Raw genomic sequence first — 18528 nt, forward strand, 5'->3', positions numbered from 1 at the left:
ACATCATCCAGTGACTGTGTGTTTCTGTAAAGTTTAAATATGTTTTACATATTGAAGAATGAGTAGATGTATAAGTGTCTGGACGAAGGATTTAGTAGGTGCATGACTGAATGTATGAGTGAGTGATTAAATGTGTCTCACTGAGTGCATGGGTTAGTGAGTAAACTGTCTTAATTTGTGCATCATTATGTCTGTTGTTCTGTAAACTGCTGCATGTGTTGATCAGTAGCTATATGATTAACTATATGGGTTATTGATTGATTGTCCAAGTATTTGTATAGGAGACTGAGTGTGTGTGTGGCTGGCTGGGAGGTGTGTGACTCTGTGCAGATCAATGTGTACTTGTATCAATGATTGTATAAGAAAGTAAGTATGTGTTAGTATATGTTTGAAAATGTAAGGTGCTCTATGTTTAACTGTATCGACAAGAAAATGGAAGTGTGATTGATTCTTTACAGGACTGACTAGGTGTGTGAGTAACTCCATGGATGAGTGGCAGAGTGTAAGTGTCTGTATAGGTGTATGAGTGCATATGATAGTGTTGTAAAGATGAGTGATTGTATGTATGAATGATTGTATGGGTGAATGAGTGAATGTGTGTGTAGACGTAGGAATCAGTGAGTACGTATGTAGTAACTAGTATTGGTGTGTCAATGGTTTCAAAAATTATACTCTGTATTTAACACTGGGTGAAACAGAGGTTATATTAAAACGTGAGGAGATGCATTGTATTGTCACATGAATGATATCATCAGTGATGTGGTCATTGATGTCAAATGAGATGTCATCAGTGATCTCATCAGTGATGTCATTTGAGATGTCATCAGTGATGTCATCAGTGATGTCACTGACCATGTCATGAATGATGTAATATGTGACATGATCAGCAGTGGATTGCGGGTGCGCGATATATAGTTAGTGCAACTAACTATATATGGAATTTCAATGGTTTTGTGTGAGTAAAATAAGGTTTTTTAAATGCTAATTCCTAACTATATATGGTGTATAACCTATGGTTTTTTCAGTGAATTTTCAAGGTTTTGTAAATGCTAATTCCTAACTATATATGGTCTATAACCTATGGTTTTTTCAGTGAATTTCAATGGTTTTTTAATAGCAAATATCATAAGCTGTCGAATGTCAAGTACGTGGTAAGTGAAAACATTTTCGTGTTTATGCACACTGATCTGCTTTGAATGGTGCCCCCCCCCCCCTCATTTCTATTAGGAGTACTCTCTCTTTGCAGATAGTGAAAGGTAGTTAACGCAGGCCTTTGCCCCCGTTGTAATCCGTCGTGCCTGCTTCTCTCTCCATTTGATTGATTGTTATCCAAGTATTTACTGTTTTAGAATTAGTTCTCTTTGGTTCATTCTCTATTTACAAACAAACACAGAGTCGCAATACTCTGTTTAGTCTTTGCAGATAACGAAAAATCGTGTAAAAAAAAAGAAAAGGAATCGAGCAAAATCAGTAGGCCACTAATGGGATCTCTTTTTGACCTCGCTAAAATAGAAACATTAGGAACAACCCCTCATGACAAATACAAAACTAGTGAGATGAACTGAACTCCACACAATGATGGCTGCAAAACAGCTCGGCTCCGCCACCCACCCCGCCCAAAATAACGATAAAGAGCGGCTGCCATGATTGGTTGCGGAATGGCCACAACGGAGCTACGAAATGGTGCTGCTCTCATGCTAACCCCAGCTTCGGTCTGAAACATCCAGAAACACTGTAGACTACCAATTCGATCAGTTCCGGTAGCGCCCCAATGTAACCCGGTAGAGAAGAACTAGCCCTCCCCTCTTTGACTGATGGTTCTTGTTGCCTGTCCTTTCTGTTGTCATTTAACAGAACTATTTAGCCTGCTGAAAGGGGTTGTGTTTCGACCGCTGGTTGGTGGAGACATTTTGACTATATTCTGGACCTGCGTTGTCGCGTAATGCGTCATATGACGCGCCGCGTTAGCGCATCCGGAAGTCATCCGGGGCGCGCAGCGCGTAACGTAAGCATAACAAGTCATGTGACTTGTTAATAAAACTTTTCATTGGTTCATTTTACTTTTCTTATTCTAATGATGAAAGCCTTGGTCATATCACCTAAAAATTACGCTTTTAATTACTTCCGAACATTATTTTCTCTTAAATACATGTTATAATGTTCCAGGCTAATGTACTTTCCCGGAAATTTTACAACTGTCCTGCAAGTAAAATATATTCTTTTTTCGAGAAAAAGAGCGTTTCTTCGTCCCATGACGGAGCCGTTGAGCAAAAGAGGGTCGACCTGCTGTCTTAGTCGCCGATACGCCTGAATATGAGATTCTTATCGATCACTTTATGTTGCAGGAATAGAAAACACAACAGCCCTTGACCATTTATCTTTACTGCGTTCCTTCGTATTATACCTTTTACCCTTCATGTAATTGGTCTGCTTTATTTCACTTGCCTTTTAATGATTCTAAAACAGTGACTATTATTAAAAACTTTACCAATGTATACACTACTACCATGTTTTCTTTTAAAAACCTTTATTGTGAAAATTTCATTATACAAATACGAGCCTATAACCACGTGGGCCTGCCACGGAGCAAACTGTAATCGTATATGATGAATAGACATTTACACTGTAGAGGAACGTAACGGGCGGGCCATTAGGTTGCAAAAACTAAGGTGTCTAACAGTTACGGAATCGGTGGACGTACATTTTATAATTAAAATACGACAGGGCCAGTTACAATAAAATTATCTAGATATACATTTGCGGGCAAGTACCATGGGTGACGTTAATTCGAATTTTCAACAGTACAGTAATCAATAACACATCAGAACTTAATATCAATAGGGATGTCGAAATATTCAATCAATTCTCGTCCCCGCCCGCCATGTGCTTCAAAACTGCATACGTATCTCGTGATTTCAAGGTTCTGCAACCAGTACACAACAAGGAGTTACGAGTCCCATTTATTCCGGCGCCATTTTGGGCGAGGACGGGCAGGTCCAGGATATAGTCAAAATGTCTCTACCAACCATCGACTATGATGATGTTCATATGCTGTATTTATTAGAGTAACACTCATCTGCCCACATGAAATTAATTTACCACAATCTAAACATGTCATTTTAATCTTTCCAAAGTTCTTCTAAATATTTGGGACCGTTTCCCTTGCCTCTGAAGCTCTCAGTGCCACTTCTTTGATGAATGTACTAGCAGGTCAGGGGTTCTCCTCCAAATCTCTCTTTTATGCAGCACTATAATTAATTGGTGCCACCTCTCCATATGACGATGCATGGTATAGTTACCACAACTATATATTTTTTCGGTTCCTCTGGAGAGTTCATCGTGGCAGATGAAGCGTGTAACATACCGGGCATTTACCTTTTTTTGCATGTACAGGAAAGGAAAAAAAAATAGAGCGTTCGAGTTCTTAGGTGTCCCAGGGCCATTTTAGTGGACCAGGCCCAAATCCAAAGAACAGCTATCTAACAGGCTAATGGGGCGACCCACGCCGAGTTTCAGCATTGTAGGATGACCACACAAGTACAGCAACTTGCTAGACATCACCTCGGTGCCATCCGGATCTCGGCGCCCCACTGCAGATGAAGTGCCTCTCAACTATGAAACCACCACGGTGACATCCGGATCTTGGCGCGTTGTGCTGCCTTCGGCCTATTCGCACATCGGTCCGCTACTGACGCCATCTCACAGGCTAATGGGGTGACCCACGCCGAGTTTCAGCATTGTAGGATGACCACACCAACTTGCTAGACATCACCTCGGTGCCATCCGAATCTTGGCATCTCAACGCCTAGTGGTATCTTCCATACAGAAAATATTGTTACGCTGCCTTTGGCCCCATTCGCACATCAGTCCGCAACTTAGACATCACCTCGATGCCATCCGGATCTTGGCATCTCAGCGCCTTGTGGTGTCAGTCAGAAAATATTGTTGCGCTGCCTTTGGCCCCATTCGCACATCAGTCCGCTACTGACACCATCTCACAGGCCAATAGGGCGCCCCACGCCGACTTTTACCATTGTACGATGGCCACACCAGTGGCACAACTTCCTAGACATCACCTCGGTGCCATCCGAATCTTGGCATCTCAACGCCTAGTGGTATCTTCCATACAGAAAATCTTGTTACGCTACCTTTGGCCCCATTCGCACATCGGTCCGCAACTTAGACATCACCTCGGTGCCATCCGGATCTTGGCATCTCAGCGCCTTGTGGTGTATTCTCTTCAGAAAATATTGTTGAGCTGCCTTTGGCCCCATTCGCACATCCGTCCGCAACTTACACATCACCTCGGTGCCATCCGGATCTTGGCATCTCAGCGCCTTGTGGTGTCAGTCAGAAAATATTGTTGCGCTGCCTTTGGCCCCATTCGCACATCGGTCCGCTACTGACGCCATCTCACAGGCCAACGGGGCGCCCCACGCCGACTTTCAACATTGTAGGATGGCCACAGAAGTGCGACAACTTACTAGACACCACCTCGGTGCCATCCGGATCTTGGCGCGTTGTGCTGCCTTCGGCCTATTCGCACATCGGTCCACTACGGACGCAAACTCACAGGCCAACGGGGCGCCCCACGCCGACTTTCAGCATTGTAGGATGGCCACACCAGTGCTGCAACTTGCTGGACACCACCTAGGTGCCATCCGGATCTTGGCGCGTTGTATTGCCTTCGGCCTATTCGCACATCAGTCCGCTACTGACGCCGCCTCACGTGCCAACGTATTTTCTCCGCATTTTATACCCTATGCCGCATAACAGGTCATGTGACTTGTTTATAAAACTTTTCATTGGTTCATTTTACTTTTGGTTTCCTAATGATGGAAGGCTTGATCATATGACCTAAAAACAACACTTTTCATTGGATGAAAACTTTTTTTTTCCCCCAAACGATGAAAGCCCCACCTTGTTTCTGGATGTTTCAGACTAAACTGGCGTCAGCATGAGAGCACCACCATCTCGTAGCTCCGTCGTGGTCATTCCGCGAGCAATCATGGCAGCCGCTCCCCACCAGAAGCCTGCAGGAGTCGGGGCCCCCAAAACTTTTGATGAATTCTCAAGGCGGAGGGGACGCTTTCGAGAATGGGGTCCAAGACCTAGCAGACAAGCGTCCGATTTCCAAGGTGTCCCAGGGCCATTTCAGTGGACCACGCCCAAAAAGGAAAGAGCCTGCCGCCATTTTGAGAGTCCTGTGGCAGCCGCCTATCGCTGCACCGCAAGAGTGGGCGCAACTCAGCTGAATGGCGGATTTTGACACAGTGGACCAAAAGCGGACGGAATGGCAACTGAAACGGTAAAGGGGCGCCCCACTAAAACAGATGAGACTCCACCTGGAGAGGCCCGTTCACGCCGCCTCCCCCGGGGCGCCCCACGCCGTTATTCGGAGCAGCATTGTAGGATACCAAAACCAGTGCGGCAACTTACTGGACATCACCTTGGTGCCATCGTTCTGCTGCCTTGGAACTATTCGCACAACAGTTTGCTACTGATGACCCACCCCCCGCCGGAAATCTGGACGTTGTGCTGCGTTGGGACTATTCGCACAGCCGACCGCTACTTCGTTGTTTTTCCCTAAAAATGTTTATATGTTATTACTATTTTTGTTTTCTTGTATATATTTATAAATTATTAAAGTTTTATAATCTTACTACTTTGTCGGAGTGCTATATATTTTTAATGTGACACATAATTGTAAAAACTTTGATGTACAAAGAGTCATCCCTGGAATCTTCCGCTTCACGCTCGGTCCCCTCCCCAATCACAATACAGGATGGTTTTCAGATAATAGCAACGCTTCTGCTGTGACGGATCTCATCGAGTGTGGGCCTTGATCTACTATAACTCCTTTGAAGAGGGGTGATTCTTTACAGCTGTGGCCATAAACTACATCTGCAGGGCTAGCTGATAGCCTAGGACCGGCCTGGACAATCGGACACAGAGGAAAAGGAGTGTCAGAGGGTGCGGTAGTGAATAGGGCGAAAGGGAGGTGTCGGGCGGGCACAGGGTGTGATTCTCAGGGAAGAGCAGCGCAGATGGGGGGAGGTTTATTACCCGTGCATAAGACAGAGAGCGGGGGTGACCACTGCCTGGGTGAGATGCTTTTGAGGGTGGGGAGCCATGCTAAGGATCGACAGCGTGCACAGAGTGGGTCTGGTCAAGGCATCTAAAATGGCTGCCGTGCACGACAAAAGTGTGGCATTTGAAAAAAGACAAGATGGCGCAGACAATGTTTTTCAACACTTCCTGATTTCCTTCGAATCGAACGTTAACAGACGTTGGGGCATATTACCAAAGTTAAGCGATATTTATCCCTAACGATGCATTGCAAAGATTTTTTTACCGTCAGAAATTATCGCAGATAAACATTGCTATTATCAAGGTTTATCGCAAATACGATAAAAAACGACCGCAATGCATTAATATCGCTGAAAACTCAGCGATATTCATGCATTACCGAGCTAATGCTCTTAGCCATGTTATCCACCTCCCATTGGATAACATGGCTAAGAACTGCTCAGGGCAGCTGTTACTTTTTGGAGATATTCGCGCTTATCTCGAATATTTCCAAAAGTTGATAATAGGAGATAGCGATGTTAGCGACTGTTTCCAGTCGCTAACATCTTGGCATGCCCACTTTGCATGTCATTAGTGATAAATATCACTCACATGCAAAGTGGGACCCAAGATGGTCGCTATCTCCTACTAGCCGTCGCTAACTGGTGTTAGCAACAGCTAGGTAATACAGATATAATTTTATCTCCGCGAAGCGGAGCGCTGTTACAGATATATATCTTGTTTTTGAACGTTAATTTCTCAAAATGCACTGAGGCACATATATTGAGACATAGCAAAGGCACATCGGGCTACCAGTCCCTAATATTTTACCAAGTTTCGTGCAAATCCATTCAGCCGTTCGATTATTATTATTATTTTTTTTTTTTGCCCCGCGGGGCCCTTTTAAAACCTCCACATCAAACCTAGGGGGTCAGCGAGGATCTACTATGCCCCCTTATGGTCATTTGCCCCTTCGCTTTGGCCTCCTCTTGTCTCTCGATCCTACCGAGAGACAAGATGGCGGCCGCTACGGACTTTTTGGAATGTTGACAGACGCCAGAGAACCAATCAGCTTCGCTTCACAAAGCTCCGTTGCGCGAAAAGTACGCGTCCTGGGACGCTGCCCGGTCCGCTGTTACAGATATATATCTTTTTTTAAACGTTAATTTCTCAAAATCCACTGGAGCACATATATTGAGACCTACAAAAGGCACATCGGGCTACCAGTCCCTACAATTTTGCCAAGTTTTGTGCAAATCCATTCAGCCGTTCGGGCTAAAAGTGAGGCCAACCGCCCTATGGAAAACTCAATGTTAAAAACACGTTTTGGGACCCCCCTTTTTTCTCGGCCCCCCCTTGACGAACCCCCCCCAAATTTTCAAAGGCTGCTCAGAAACAAAATGTGCCATTTTCCTGAAAATTTCAGCCAATTCCGTCCACAAACGGCAAAGTTATTAGACATAGAATTTTCAAAAAACCCATAGAGAAAAAATCCTAACTATATATACCTACTGGCGACCGCAAACGGCAAAGTTATTAGACATAGAATTTTCAAAAAACCCATAGAGAAAAAATCCTAACTATATATACCTACTGGCGACCGCCAGTAGGTAATATATATATATATATATATTACCTACTGGCGGTCGCCAGTAGGTATATATAGTTAGGATTTTTTCTCTATGGGTTTTTTGAAAATTCTATGTCTAATAACTTTGGCGTTTGTGGACGGAATCGGCTGAAATTTTCAGGAAAATGGCACATTTTGTTTCTGAGCAGCCCTTGAAAATTTGGGGGGGGTTCGTCCAGTGGGGGCCGAGAAAAAAGGGGGGTCCCAAAACGTGTTTTTAACATTGAGTTTTCCATAGGGCGGTTGGCCTCACTTTTAGCCCGAACGGCTGAATGGATTTGCACGAAACTTGACAAAATTGTAGGGACTGGTAGCCCGATGTGCCTTTTGTAGGTCTCAATATATGTGCTCCAGTGGATTTTGAGAAATTAACGTTTAAAAAAAGATATATATCTGTAACAGCGGACCGGTTAGCGCTCTGGTTCGCGGACTTTTCGCGCAACGGAGCTTTGTGAAGCGAAGCTGATTGGTTCTCCGGCGTCTGTGAACATTCCAAACAGTCCGTAGCGGCCGCCATCTTGTCTCTCGGTAGGATCGAGAGACAAGAGGAGGTCAAAACAAAGGGGGAAATAACTATAAGGGGGCATAGTAGATCCTCGCTGACCCCCTAGGTTTGATGTGGAGGTTTTAAAAGGGCCCTGCGGGGCAAAAAAAAATAATAATAATAATAAAACGGCTGAATGGATTTGCACGAAACTTGGCAAAATTGTAGGGACTGGTAGCCCGATGTGCCTTTGCTAGGTCTCAATATATGTGCTTCAGTGGATTTTGAGAAATTAACGTTCAAAAAAAGATATATATCTGTAACAGCGCACCGCTTCGCGTACTTTTCGCGTTACGGAGCTTTGCGAAGCGAAGCTGATTGGCTCTCCGGTGTCTGTAAACATTCCAAACAGTACGTAGCGGCCGCCATCTTGTCTCTCGGTAGGATCGAGAGACAAGAGGAGGCCAAAGCGAAGGGGCAAATGACCATAAGGGGGCATAGTAGATCCTCGCTGACCCCCTAGGTTTGATGTGGAGGTTTTAAAAGGGCCCCGCGGGGCAAAAAAAAAAAATAATAATAATAATCGAACGGCTGATGACCATAAGGGGGCATAGTAGATCCTCGCTGACCCCCTAGGTTTGATGTGGAGGTTTTAAAAGGGCCCCGCGGGGCAAAAAAAAAAAAATAATAATAATAATCGAACGGCTGAATGGATTTGCACGAAACTTGGTAAAATATTAGGGACTGGTAGCCCGATGTGCCTTTGCTATGTCTCAATATATGTGCTTCAGTGCATTTTGAGAAATTAACGTTCAAAAACAAGATATATATCTGTAACAGCGCTCCGCTTCGCGGAGATAAAATTATATGTGTATTACCTAGCTGTTGCTAACACCAGTTAGCGACGGCTAGTAGGAGATAGCGACCATCTTGGGTCCCACTTTGCATGTGAGTGATATTTATCACTAATGACATGCAAAGTGGGCATGCCAAGATGTTAGCGACTGGAAACAGTCGCTAACATCGCTATCTCCTATTATCAACTTTTGGAAATATTCGAGATAAGCGCGAATATCTCCAAAAAGTAACAGCTGCCCTGAGCAGTTCTTAGCCATGTTATCCAATGGGAGGTGGATAACATGGCTAAGAGCATTAGCTCGGTAATGCATGAATATCGCGGAGTTTTCAGCGATATTAATGCATTGCGCTCGTTTTTTATCGTATTTGCGATAAACCTTGATAATAGCAAGGTTTATCTGCGATAATTTCTGACGGTAAAAAAATCTTTGCAATGCATCGTTAGGGATAAATATCGCTTAACTTTGGTAATATGCCCCAACGTCTGTTAACGTTCGATTCGAAGGAAATCAGGAATTGTTGAAAAACATTGTGTGCGCCATCTTGTCTTTTTTCAAATGCCACACTTTTGTCGTGCATGGCAGCCATTTTAGATGCCTTGACCAGATCCACTCTGTGCACGCTGTCGATCCTTAGCATGGCTCCCCACCCTCGCAAGCATCTCCCCCAGGCAGTGGTCACCCCCGCTCTCTGTTTTATGCATGGGTAATAAACCTCCCCCCATCTGCGCTGTTCTTCCCTGAGAATCACACCCTGTGCCCGCCCGACACCTCCCTTTCGCCCTATTCACTACCGCACCCTCTGACACTCCTTTTCCTCTGTGTCCGATTGTCCAGGCCGGTCCTAGGCTATCAGCTAGCCCTGCAGATGTAGTTTATGGCCACAGCTGTAAAGAATCACCCGTCTTCAAAGGAGTTATAGTAGATCAAGGCCCACACTCGATGAGATCCGTCACAGCAGAAGCGTTGCTATTATCTGAAAACCATCCTGTATTGTGATTGGGGAGGGGACCGAGCGTGAAGCGGAAGATTCCAGGGATGACTCTTTGTACATCAAAGTTTTTACAATTATGTGTCACATTAAAAATATATAGCACTCCGACAAAGTAGTAAGATTATAAAACTTTAATAATTTATAAATATATACAAGAAAACAAAAATAGTAATAACATATAAACATTTTTAGAGAAAAACAACGAAGTAGCGGTCGGCTGTGCGAATAGTCCCAACGCAGCACAACGTCCAGATTTCCGGCGTGGGGCGTCGCGGGGGGTGGGTGATCAGTAGCAAACTGTTGTGCGAATAGTTCCAAGGCAGCAGAACGCGCCGAAATCTAGATGACACGAAAGTGATGTCTAGTAAGTTGCCACCCAGCAAATAACGGCGTGGGGCGTCGCGGGGGGTGGGTCATCAGTAGCAAACTGTTGTGCGAATAGTTCCAAGGCAGCAGAACGATGGCACCAAGGTGATGTCCAGTAAGTTGCCGCACTGGTTTTGGTATCCTACAATGCTGCTCCGAATAACGGCGTGGAGCGCCCCGGGGGAGGCGCGTGAACGGGCCTCTCCAGGTGGAGTCTCATCTGTTTTAGTGGGGCGCCCCTTTACCGTTTCAGTTGCCATTCCGTCCGCTTTTGGTCCACTGTGTCAAAATCCGCCATTCAGCTGAGTTGCGCCCACTCTTGCGGTGCAGCGATAGGCGGCTGTCACAGGACTCTCAAAATGGCGGCAGGCTGTTTCCTTTTTGGGCCTGGTCCACTGAAATGGCCCTGGGACACCTTGGAAATCGGACGCTTGTCTGCTAGGTCTTGGACCCCATTCTCGAAAGCGTCCCCTCCGCCTTGAGAATTCATCAAAAGTTTTGGGGGCTCCGACTCCTGCAGGCTTCTGGTGGGGAGCGGCTGCCATGATTGCTCGCGGAATGACCACGACTGAGCTACGAGATGGTGGTGCTTTCATGCTGACGCCAGCTTCAGTCTGAAACATCCAGAAACAAGGTGGGGCTTTCATCGTTTGGGGGAAAAAAAAAGTTTTCATCCAATGAAAAGTGTTGTTTTTAGGTCATATGATCAAGCCTTCCATCATTAGGAAACCAAAAGTAAAATGAACCAATGAAAAGTTTTATAAACAAGTCACATGACCTGTTATGCGGCATAGGGTATAAAATGCGGAGAAAATACGTTGGCACGTGAGGCGGCGTCAGTAGCGGACCGATGTGCGAATAGGCCGAAGGCAATACAACGCGCCAAGATCCGGATGGCACCGAGGTGGTGTCATAGTTGAGAGTTCTGAGCAGCGGTTGTAACACTGTCTGAAGCTTATTTGCAGCTGCTGCAGCTTCACTACGCGCCAAGATCCGGATGGCAACGAGGTGGTGTGTAGGAAGTTGCCGCACTGGTGTGGCCATCCTACAATGCTGAAAGTCGGCGTGGGGCGCCCCGTTCGCCTGTGAGTTTGCGTCAGTAGCGGACCGATGTGCGAATAGGCCGAAGGCAGCACAACGCGCCAAGATCCGGATGGCACCGAGGTGGTGTCTAGTAAGTTGTCGCACTTCTGTGGCCATCCTACAATGTTGAAAGTCGGCGTGGGGCGCCCCGTTGGCCTGTGAGATGGTGTCAGTAGCGGACTGATGTGTGAATGGGGCCAAAGGCAGCGCAACAATATTTTCTACTATATTTCCGGTGTAGAAGACACCACAAGGCGCTGAGATGCCAAGATCCGGATGGCACCGAGGTGGTGTGTAGCAAGTTGCCGCACTGGTGTGGCCATCCTACAATGCTGAAAGTCGGCGTGGGGCGCCCCGTTGGCCTGTGAGATGGCGTCAGTAGCGGACCGATGTGCGAATAGGCCGAAGGCAGCACAACAATATTTTCTGACTGACACCACAAGGCGCTGAGATGCCAAGATCCGGATGGCACCGAGGTGATGTCTAAGTTGCGGACTGATGTGCGAATGGGGCCAAAGGCAGCGTAACAATATTTTTTGTATGGAAGATACCACTAGGCGTTGAGATGCCAAGATTCGGATGGCACTGAGGTGATGTCTAGCAAGTTGGTGTGGTCATCCTACAATGCTGAAACTCGGCGTGGGTCACCCCATTAGCCTGTGAGATGGCGTCAGTAGCGGACCGATGTGCGAATAGGCCGAAGGCAGCACAACGCGCCAAGATCCGGATGTCACCGTGGTGGTTTCATAGTTGAGAGGCACTTCATCTGCAGTGGGGCGCCGAGATCCGGATGGCACCGAGGTGATGTCTAGCAAGTTGCTGTACTGGTGTGGTCATCCTACAATGCTGAAACTCGGCGTGGGTCGCCCCATTAGCCTGTGAGATGGCGTCAGTAGCGGACCGATGTGCGAATAGGCCGAAGGCAGCACAACGCGCCAAGATCCGGATGTCACCGTGGTGGTTTCATAGTTGAGAGGCACTTCATCTGCAGTGGGGCGCCGAGATCCGGATGGCACCGAGGTGATGTCTAGCAAGTTGCTGTACTGGTGTGGTCATCCTACAATGCTGAAACTCGGCGTGGGTCGCCCCATTAGCCTGTGAGATGGCGTCAGTAGCGGACCGATGTGCGAATAGGCCGAAGGCAGCACAACGCGCCAAGATCCGGATGTCACCGTGGTGGTTTCATAGTTGAGAGGCACTTCATCTGCAGTGGGGCGCCGAGATCCGGATGGCACCGAGGTGATGTCTAGCAAGTTGCTGTACTTGTGTGGTCATCCTACAATGCTGAAACTCGGCGTGGGTCGCCCCATTAGCCTGTGAGATAGCTGTTCTTTGGATTTGGGCCTGGCTCGTCTGCTGTAGTGGGGCGCCCCTTTACCGTTTCAGTTGCCATTCAGCTGAGTTTCGGCTGCTCTTGATGCTACAGCGACAGGCGGCTGCAACAGGACTCTCAAAATGGCGGCCTGTTCTTTGGATTTGGGCCTGGTCCACTAAAATGGCCCTGGGACACCTTAGAACTCGGACGCTCGATTTTTTTTTCCTTTCCTGTACATGCAAAAAAAGGTAAATGCCCGGTACGTTACACGCTTCATCTGCCACGATGAACTCTCCAGAGGAACCGAAAAAAAATATAGTTGTGGTAACTATACCATGCATCGTCATATGGAGAGGTGGCACCAATTAATTATAGTGCTGCATAAAAGAGAGATTTGGAGGAGAACCCGTGACCTGCTAGTACATTCATCAAAGAAGTGGCACTGAGAGCTTCAGAGGCAAGGGAAACGGTCCCAAATATTTAGAAGAACTTTGGAAAGATTAAAATGACATGTTTAGATTGTGGCAAATTAATTTCATGTGGACAGATGAGTGTTACTCTAATAAATACAGCATATGAACATCATCATAGTCGATGGTTGGTAGAGACATTTTGACTATATCCTGGACCTGCCCGTCCTCGCCCAAAATGGCGCCAGAATAAATGGGACTCGTAACTCCTTGTTGTGTACTGGTTGCAGAACCTTGAAATCACGAGATACGTATGCAGTTTTGAAGCACATGGCGGGCGGGGACGAGAATTGATTGAATATTTCGACATCCCTATTGATATTAAGTTCTGATGTGTTATTGATTACTGTACTGTTGAAAGTTCGAATTAACGTCACCCATGGTACTTGCCCGCAAATGTATATCTAGATAATTTTATTGTAACTGGCCCTGTCGTATTTTAATTATAAAATGTACGTCCACCGATTCCGTAACTGTTAGACACCTTAGTTCTTGCAACCTAATGGCCCGCCCGTTACGTTCCTCTACAGTGTAAATGTCTATTCATCATATACGATTACAGTTTGCTCCGTGGCCGGCCCACGTGGTTATAGGCTCGTATTTGTATAATGAAATTTTCACAATAAAGGTTTTTAAAAGAAAACATGGTAGTAGTATATACATTGGTAAAGTTTTTAATAATAGTCACTGTTTTAGAATCATTAAAAGGCAAGTGAAATAAAGCAGACCAATTACATGAAGGGTAAAAGGTATAATACGAAGGAACGCAGTAAAGATAAATGGTCAAGGGCTGTTGTGTTTTCTATTCCTGCAACATAAAGTGATCGATAAGAATCTCATATTCAGGCGTATCGGCGACTAAGACAGCAGGTCGACCCTCTTTTGCTCAACGGCTCCGTCATGGGACGAAGAAACGCTCTTTTTCTCGAAAAAAGAATATATTTTACTTGCAGGACAGTTGTAAAATTTCCGGGAAAGTACATTAGCCTGGAACATTATAACATATATTTAAGAAAAAATAATGTTCGGAAGTAATGAAAAGCGTAATTTTTAGGTCATATGACCAAGCCTTTCATCATTACAATAAGAAAAGTAAAATGAACCAATGAAAAGTTTTATTAACAAGTCACATGACTTGTTATGCTTACGTTACGCGCTGCGCGCCCCGGATGACTTCCGGATGCACTAACGCGGCGCGGCTAGTTCTTCTCTACCGGGTTACATTGGGGCGCTACCGGAACTGATCGAATTGGTAGTCTACAGTGTTTCTGGATGTTTCAGACTGAAGCTGGGGTTAGCATGAGAGCAGCACCATTTCGTAGCTCCGTCGTGGTCATTCCGCAACCAATCATGGCAGCCGTTCTTTATCGTTATTTTGGGCGGGGTGGGTGGCGGAGCCGAGCTGTTTTGCAGCCATCATTGTGTGGAGTTCAGTTCATCTCACTAGTTTTGTATTTGTCATGAGGGGTTGTTCCTAATGTTTCTATTTTAGCGAGGTCAAAAAGAGATCCTATTAGTGGCCTACTGATTTTGCTCGATTCCTTTTCTTTTTTTTTTTACACGATTTTTCGTTATCTGCAAAGACTAAACAGAGTATTGCGACTCTGTGTTTGTTTGTAAATAGAGAATGAACCAAAGAGAACTAATTCTAAAACAGTAAATACTTGGATAACAATGAATCAAATGGAGAGAGAAGCAGGCACGACGGATTACAATGGGGGCAAAGACCTGCGTTAACTACCTTTCACTATCTGCAAAGAGAGAGTACTCCTAATAGAAATGAGGGGGGGGGGGCACCATTCAAAGCAGATCAGTGTGCATAAACACGAAAATGTTTTCACTTACCACGTACTTGACATTCGACAGCTTATGATATTTGCTATTAAAAAACCATTGAAATTCACTGAAAAAACCATAGGTTATAGACCATATATAGTTAGGAATTAGCATTTACAAAACCTTGAAAATTCACTGAAAAAACCATAGGTTATAGACCATATATAGTTAGGAATTAGCATTTAAAAAACCTTATTTTACTCACACAAAACCATTGAAATTCCATATATAGTTAGTTGCACTAACTATATATCGCGCACCTGCAATCCACTGCTGATGATGTCACATATTACATCATTCATGACATGGTCAGTGACATCACTGATGACATCACTGATGACATCTCAAATGACATCACTGATGACATCACTGATGACAACATCCAGTGACTGTATGTTTCTGTAAAGTTAAAATGTGTCTTACATATTGAAGAATGAGTGGAAGTATAAGTGTCTGGACAAAGGATTTAGTAGGTGCATGACTGAATGCATGAGTGAGTGATTAAATGTGTCTCACTGAGTGCATGGGTTAGTGACTAAAGTGTCTTAATTTGTGCATCATTATGTCTGTTGTTCTGTAAACTGCTGCATGTTTTGATCAGTAGCTATATAATTAACTATATGGGTTACTGATTGATTGTCCAAGTATTTGTATGGGAGACTGAGTGTGTGTGTGGCTGGCTGGGAGGTGTGTGACTCTGTGCAGATCAATGTGTACTTGTATCAATGATTGTATAACAAGGTAAGTATGTGTTAGTATATGTTTGAAAATGTAAGGTGCTCTATGTTTAACTGTATAGACAAGAAAATGGAAGTGTCATTGATTCTTTACAGGACTGACTAGGTGTGTGAGTAACTCCATGGATGAGTGGCAGACTGTGAGTGTCTGTATAGGTGTATGAGTGCATATGATAGTGTTGTAAAGATGAGTGATTGTATGTATGAATGATAGTATGGGTGAATGAGTGAAGGTGTGTGTAGACGTAGGAATCAGTGAGTGCGTATGTAGTAACTAGTATTGGTGTGTCAATGGTTTCAAAAATTATATTCTGTATTTAACACTGGGTGAAACAGAGGTTATATTAAAATGTGAGGAGATGCATTGTATTGTCACATGAATGATATCATCAGTGATGTGGTCATTGATGTCAAATGAGATGTCATCAGTGATGTCATCAGTGATGTCATTTGAGATGTCATCAGTGATGTCATCAGTGATGTCATCAGTGATGTCACTGACCATGTCATGAATGATGTAATATGTGACATCATCAGCAGTGGATTGCAGGTGCGCGATATATAGTTAGTGCAACTAACTATATATGGAATTTCAATGGTTTTGTGTGAGTAAAATAAGGTTTTTTAAATGCTAATTCCTAACTATATATGGTCTATAACCTATGGTTTTTTCAGTGAATATATATATATATATATATATATATCTCACACCCTTTCCACCCACATTTACTGTTCTTCAGAAGCAATTCACTCCCATAAAAACAGGCAGTATGGTTGATAGGATAGCAGGAAAACCTCTACCTTGGGCGGGAATGGGGTCAGGGTGTTAAGAGAAAAGAGAGGGAGAAGGGACTTAATGAAATGCATGATCCAAACTGCAGAATACTTGCTACGTTTACAAAAGAGGCATTTGGTACCTTCGGCCACCAAGCACTGCGCTCTGGGTCAGGGGATGCGAGAAGCCGGTTACAAACCGCAGCACGATCAGGTATCCCTTTCCAAAGTAGCGCACCTTCTCCTCCTCCACATTCACAGCGCTTATCTCACTGAGACGGACCACAGCTGCCAAGAGACATATAGCACAACAGAATGAGTATCACCTCTGGTCCAGGGCCGGAAGCAATGAGTTTAAACAGTTAAAGAGTACCCCCACAATAATCCAATAAATAGCTCAGTCTGAGGAGCACAAGCCAAGGTAGACACAAGACATCACTGCATTTTTACCAAAGACATACCATTACAATCCGATACATAACTAACAAAGCACATGTCGAAAATAATAAGCTTTAAAGAGTTTTCAGACAAAAAATACACTGTTTTAGTCTAACTAGGCCTCCCAATTCAGGGTGACAAGATGTAAGGCGTATTTACATTTGAAAAAGTTGATAAGCAAGATATCCTTTAGACCCTTTGGAACGTCCAGTTGGCAAAAAACGATGGAATGCGGCCTGAGTGATTTACCAGTGTATGAGATTATGTATTTCATCCATCATTTAAAAAACTTTTCTAAGCGCAGCACCCTATTAATGAACACACTTTTTCCTCAAGACGGCCAGCTCGATACCTCAAACAGCAATTTTGGCACAATGAGCCAATGCCCCACTTATTGCAGTAAAGCATACACTCGCTATGGGTAGCCCCATCGTCTGTTACACAGGACCAGGAGGTAGCTTGTCGAGTGGAGCTTTGTAAAACGCAAGTATGTCCTCAGGAAATGTGGAACTCTGGAAGGGTGAAGTGGCAGTCAACTCCCGTCAAAGACAAAATGATAGATGTTTGCCTTTGCTACTTCAATGAGCATCTTCAAAATAGGGCTCTAGATACCTCAGGGTTCCCCTCCAGTTACCCACCAAATTTGGAATGAGGTCCACGGGGCAAGGTGAAGTTCCTTATCCCCTTAGGATAGAGCCAAATGTGAAGCAACCTTTGTCGTCCAAACAGGAGTGCAATAATCCCTCACAATACAGTGCAGCCTCCCAAAAAGAGATACAGTGCTTCTGTTGTGCCTAGTGCTTTGCTAGTCCTGGTACTCGGGATATATCTCCTCCGCTCCCCAGAACAGCTGAGGTACCATAATTAATTGCCAACTATTCTTTATTATGAGAAGTTATATCTGGATGTGTGCACTGCAATCATACAAAGGTATAAAGGATCCTTCTATGGAGGTTAAGGTCCACATTAACTTACCGAGGTAAAGGTCAAGGGTTACAATTGCAGTCACATGCAGAATGACAGTTACACTCCTACATTGGCACCAACACATGATGTATAGGGTACTGAGAACCAAGTATTACAGACCTGGCTGTGATTTGCGCTCTAGAAATCCCAATTACAATTACTTGATCCCCTCGTTAACTGTCCTGCTACGATCTCTCTGCAACCCTTATCGGAGCCTGCAGCAATGCCACAGGCTAGTGAAAAGGAAAAGTCCAGCAGGACTGGGTTTGCAGACCTCTACCCTCCCTCCACAATTTCAGGGAAGCTAGAACAGGAATGACAGACAATCACAGAATTGGGTTATTTTTGTTTTCCACCTAGGACAGCGCCAACCCAGAATAAGAGGTAGAGCACTGTACCTGCACCAGATGCACCCACCGAGTTGGTGAACCCATTGGTGACCTTTATGTGTGACCCAATTAGCCGCCTTCCCCCCATTTTCTCGGCACCATGTCACCCCCTTTCAGCCT

At 44.8% G+C, this 18528-nt stretch overlaps 1 protein-coding gene across 1 annotated transcript in view; it reads right to left on the reverse strand.

The window, feature by feature from the left end:
- CYBC1 (cytochrome b-245 chaperone 1) overlaps window positions 1-18528 on the reverse strand; it is a 173672-nt gene that overhangs the window by 6275 nt on the left and 148869 nt on the right. The window contains exon 6 of the mRNA XM_078654652.1: window positions 16759-16903. Within this exon, the coding sequence (XP_078510778.1) occupies window positions 16759-16903 (145 nt within the window). The remainder of the gene's footprint in view (window positions 1-16758; window positions 16904-18528) is intronic.

The sequence above is a fragment of the Lissotriton helveticus genome, chromosome 7 (assembly GCF_964261635.1).
Source record: "Lissotriton helveticus chromosome 7, aLisHel1.1, whole genome shotgun sequence".
NCBI classification, from domain to species: domain Eukaryota; kingdom Metazoa; phylum Chordata; class Amphibia; order Caudata; family Salamandridae; genus Lissotriton; species Lissotriton helveticus.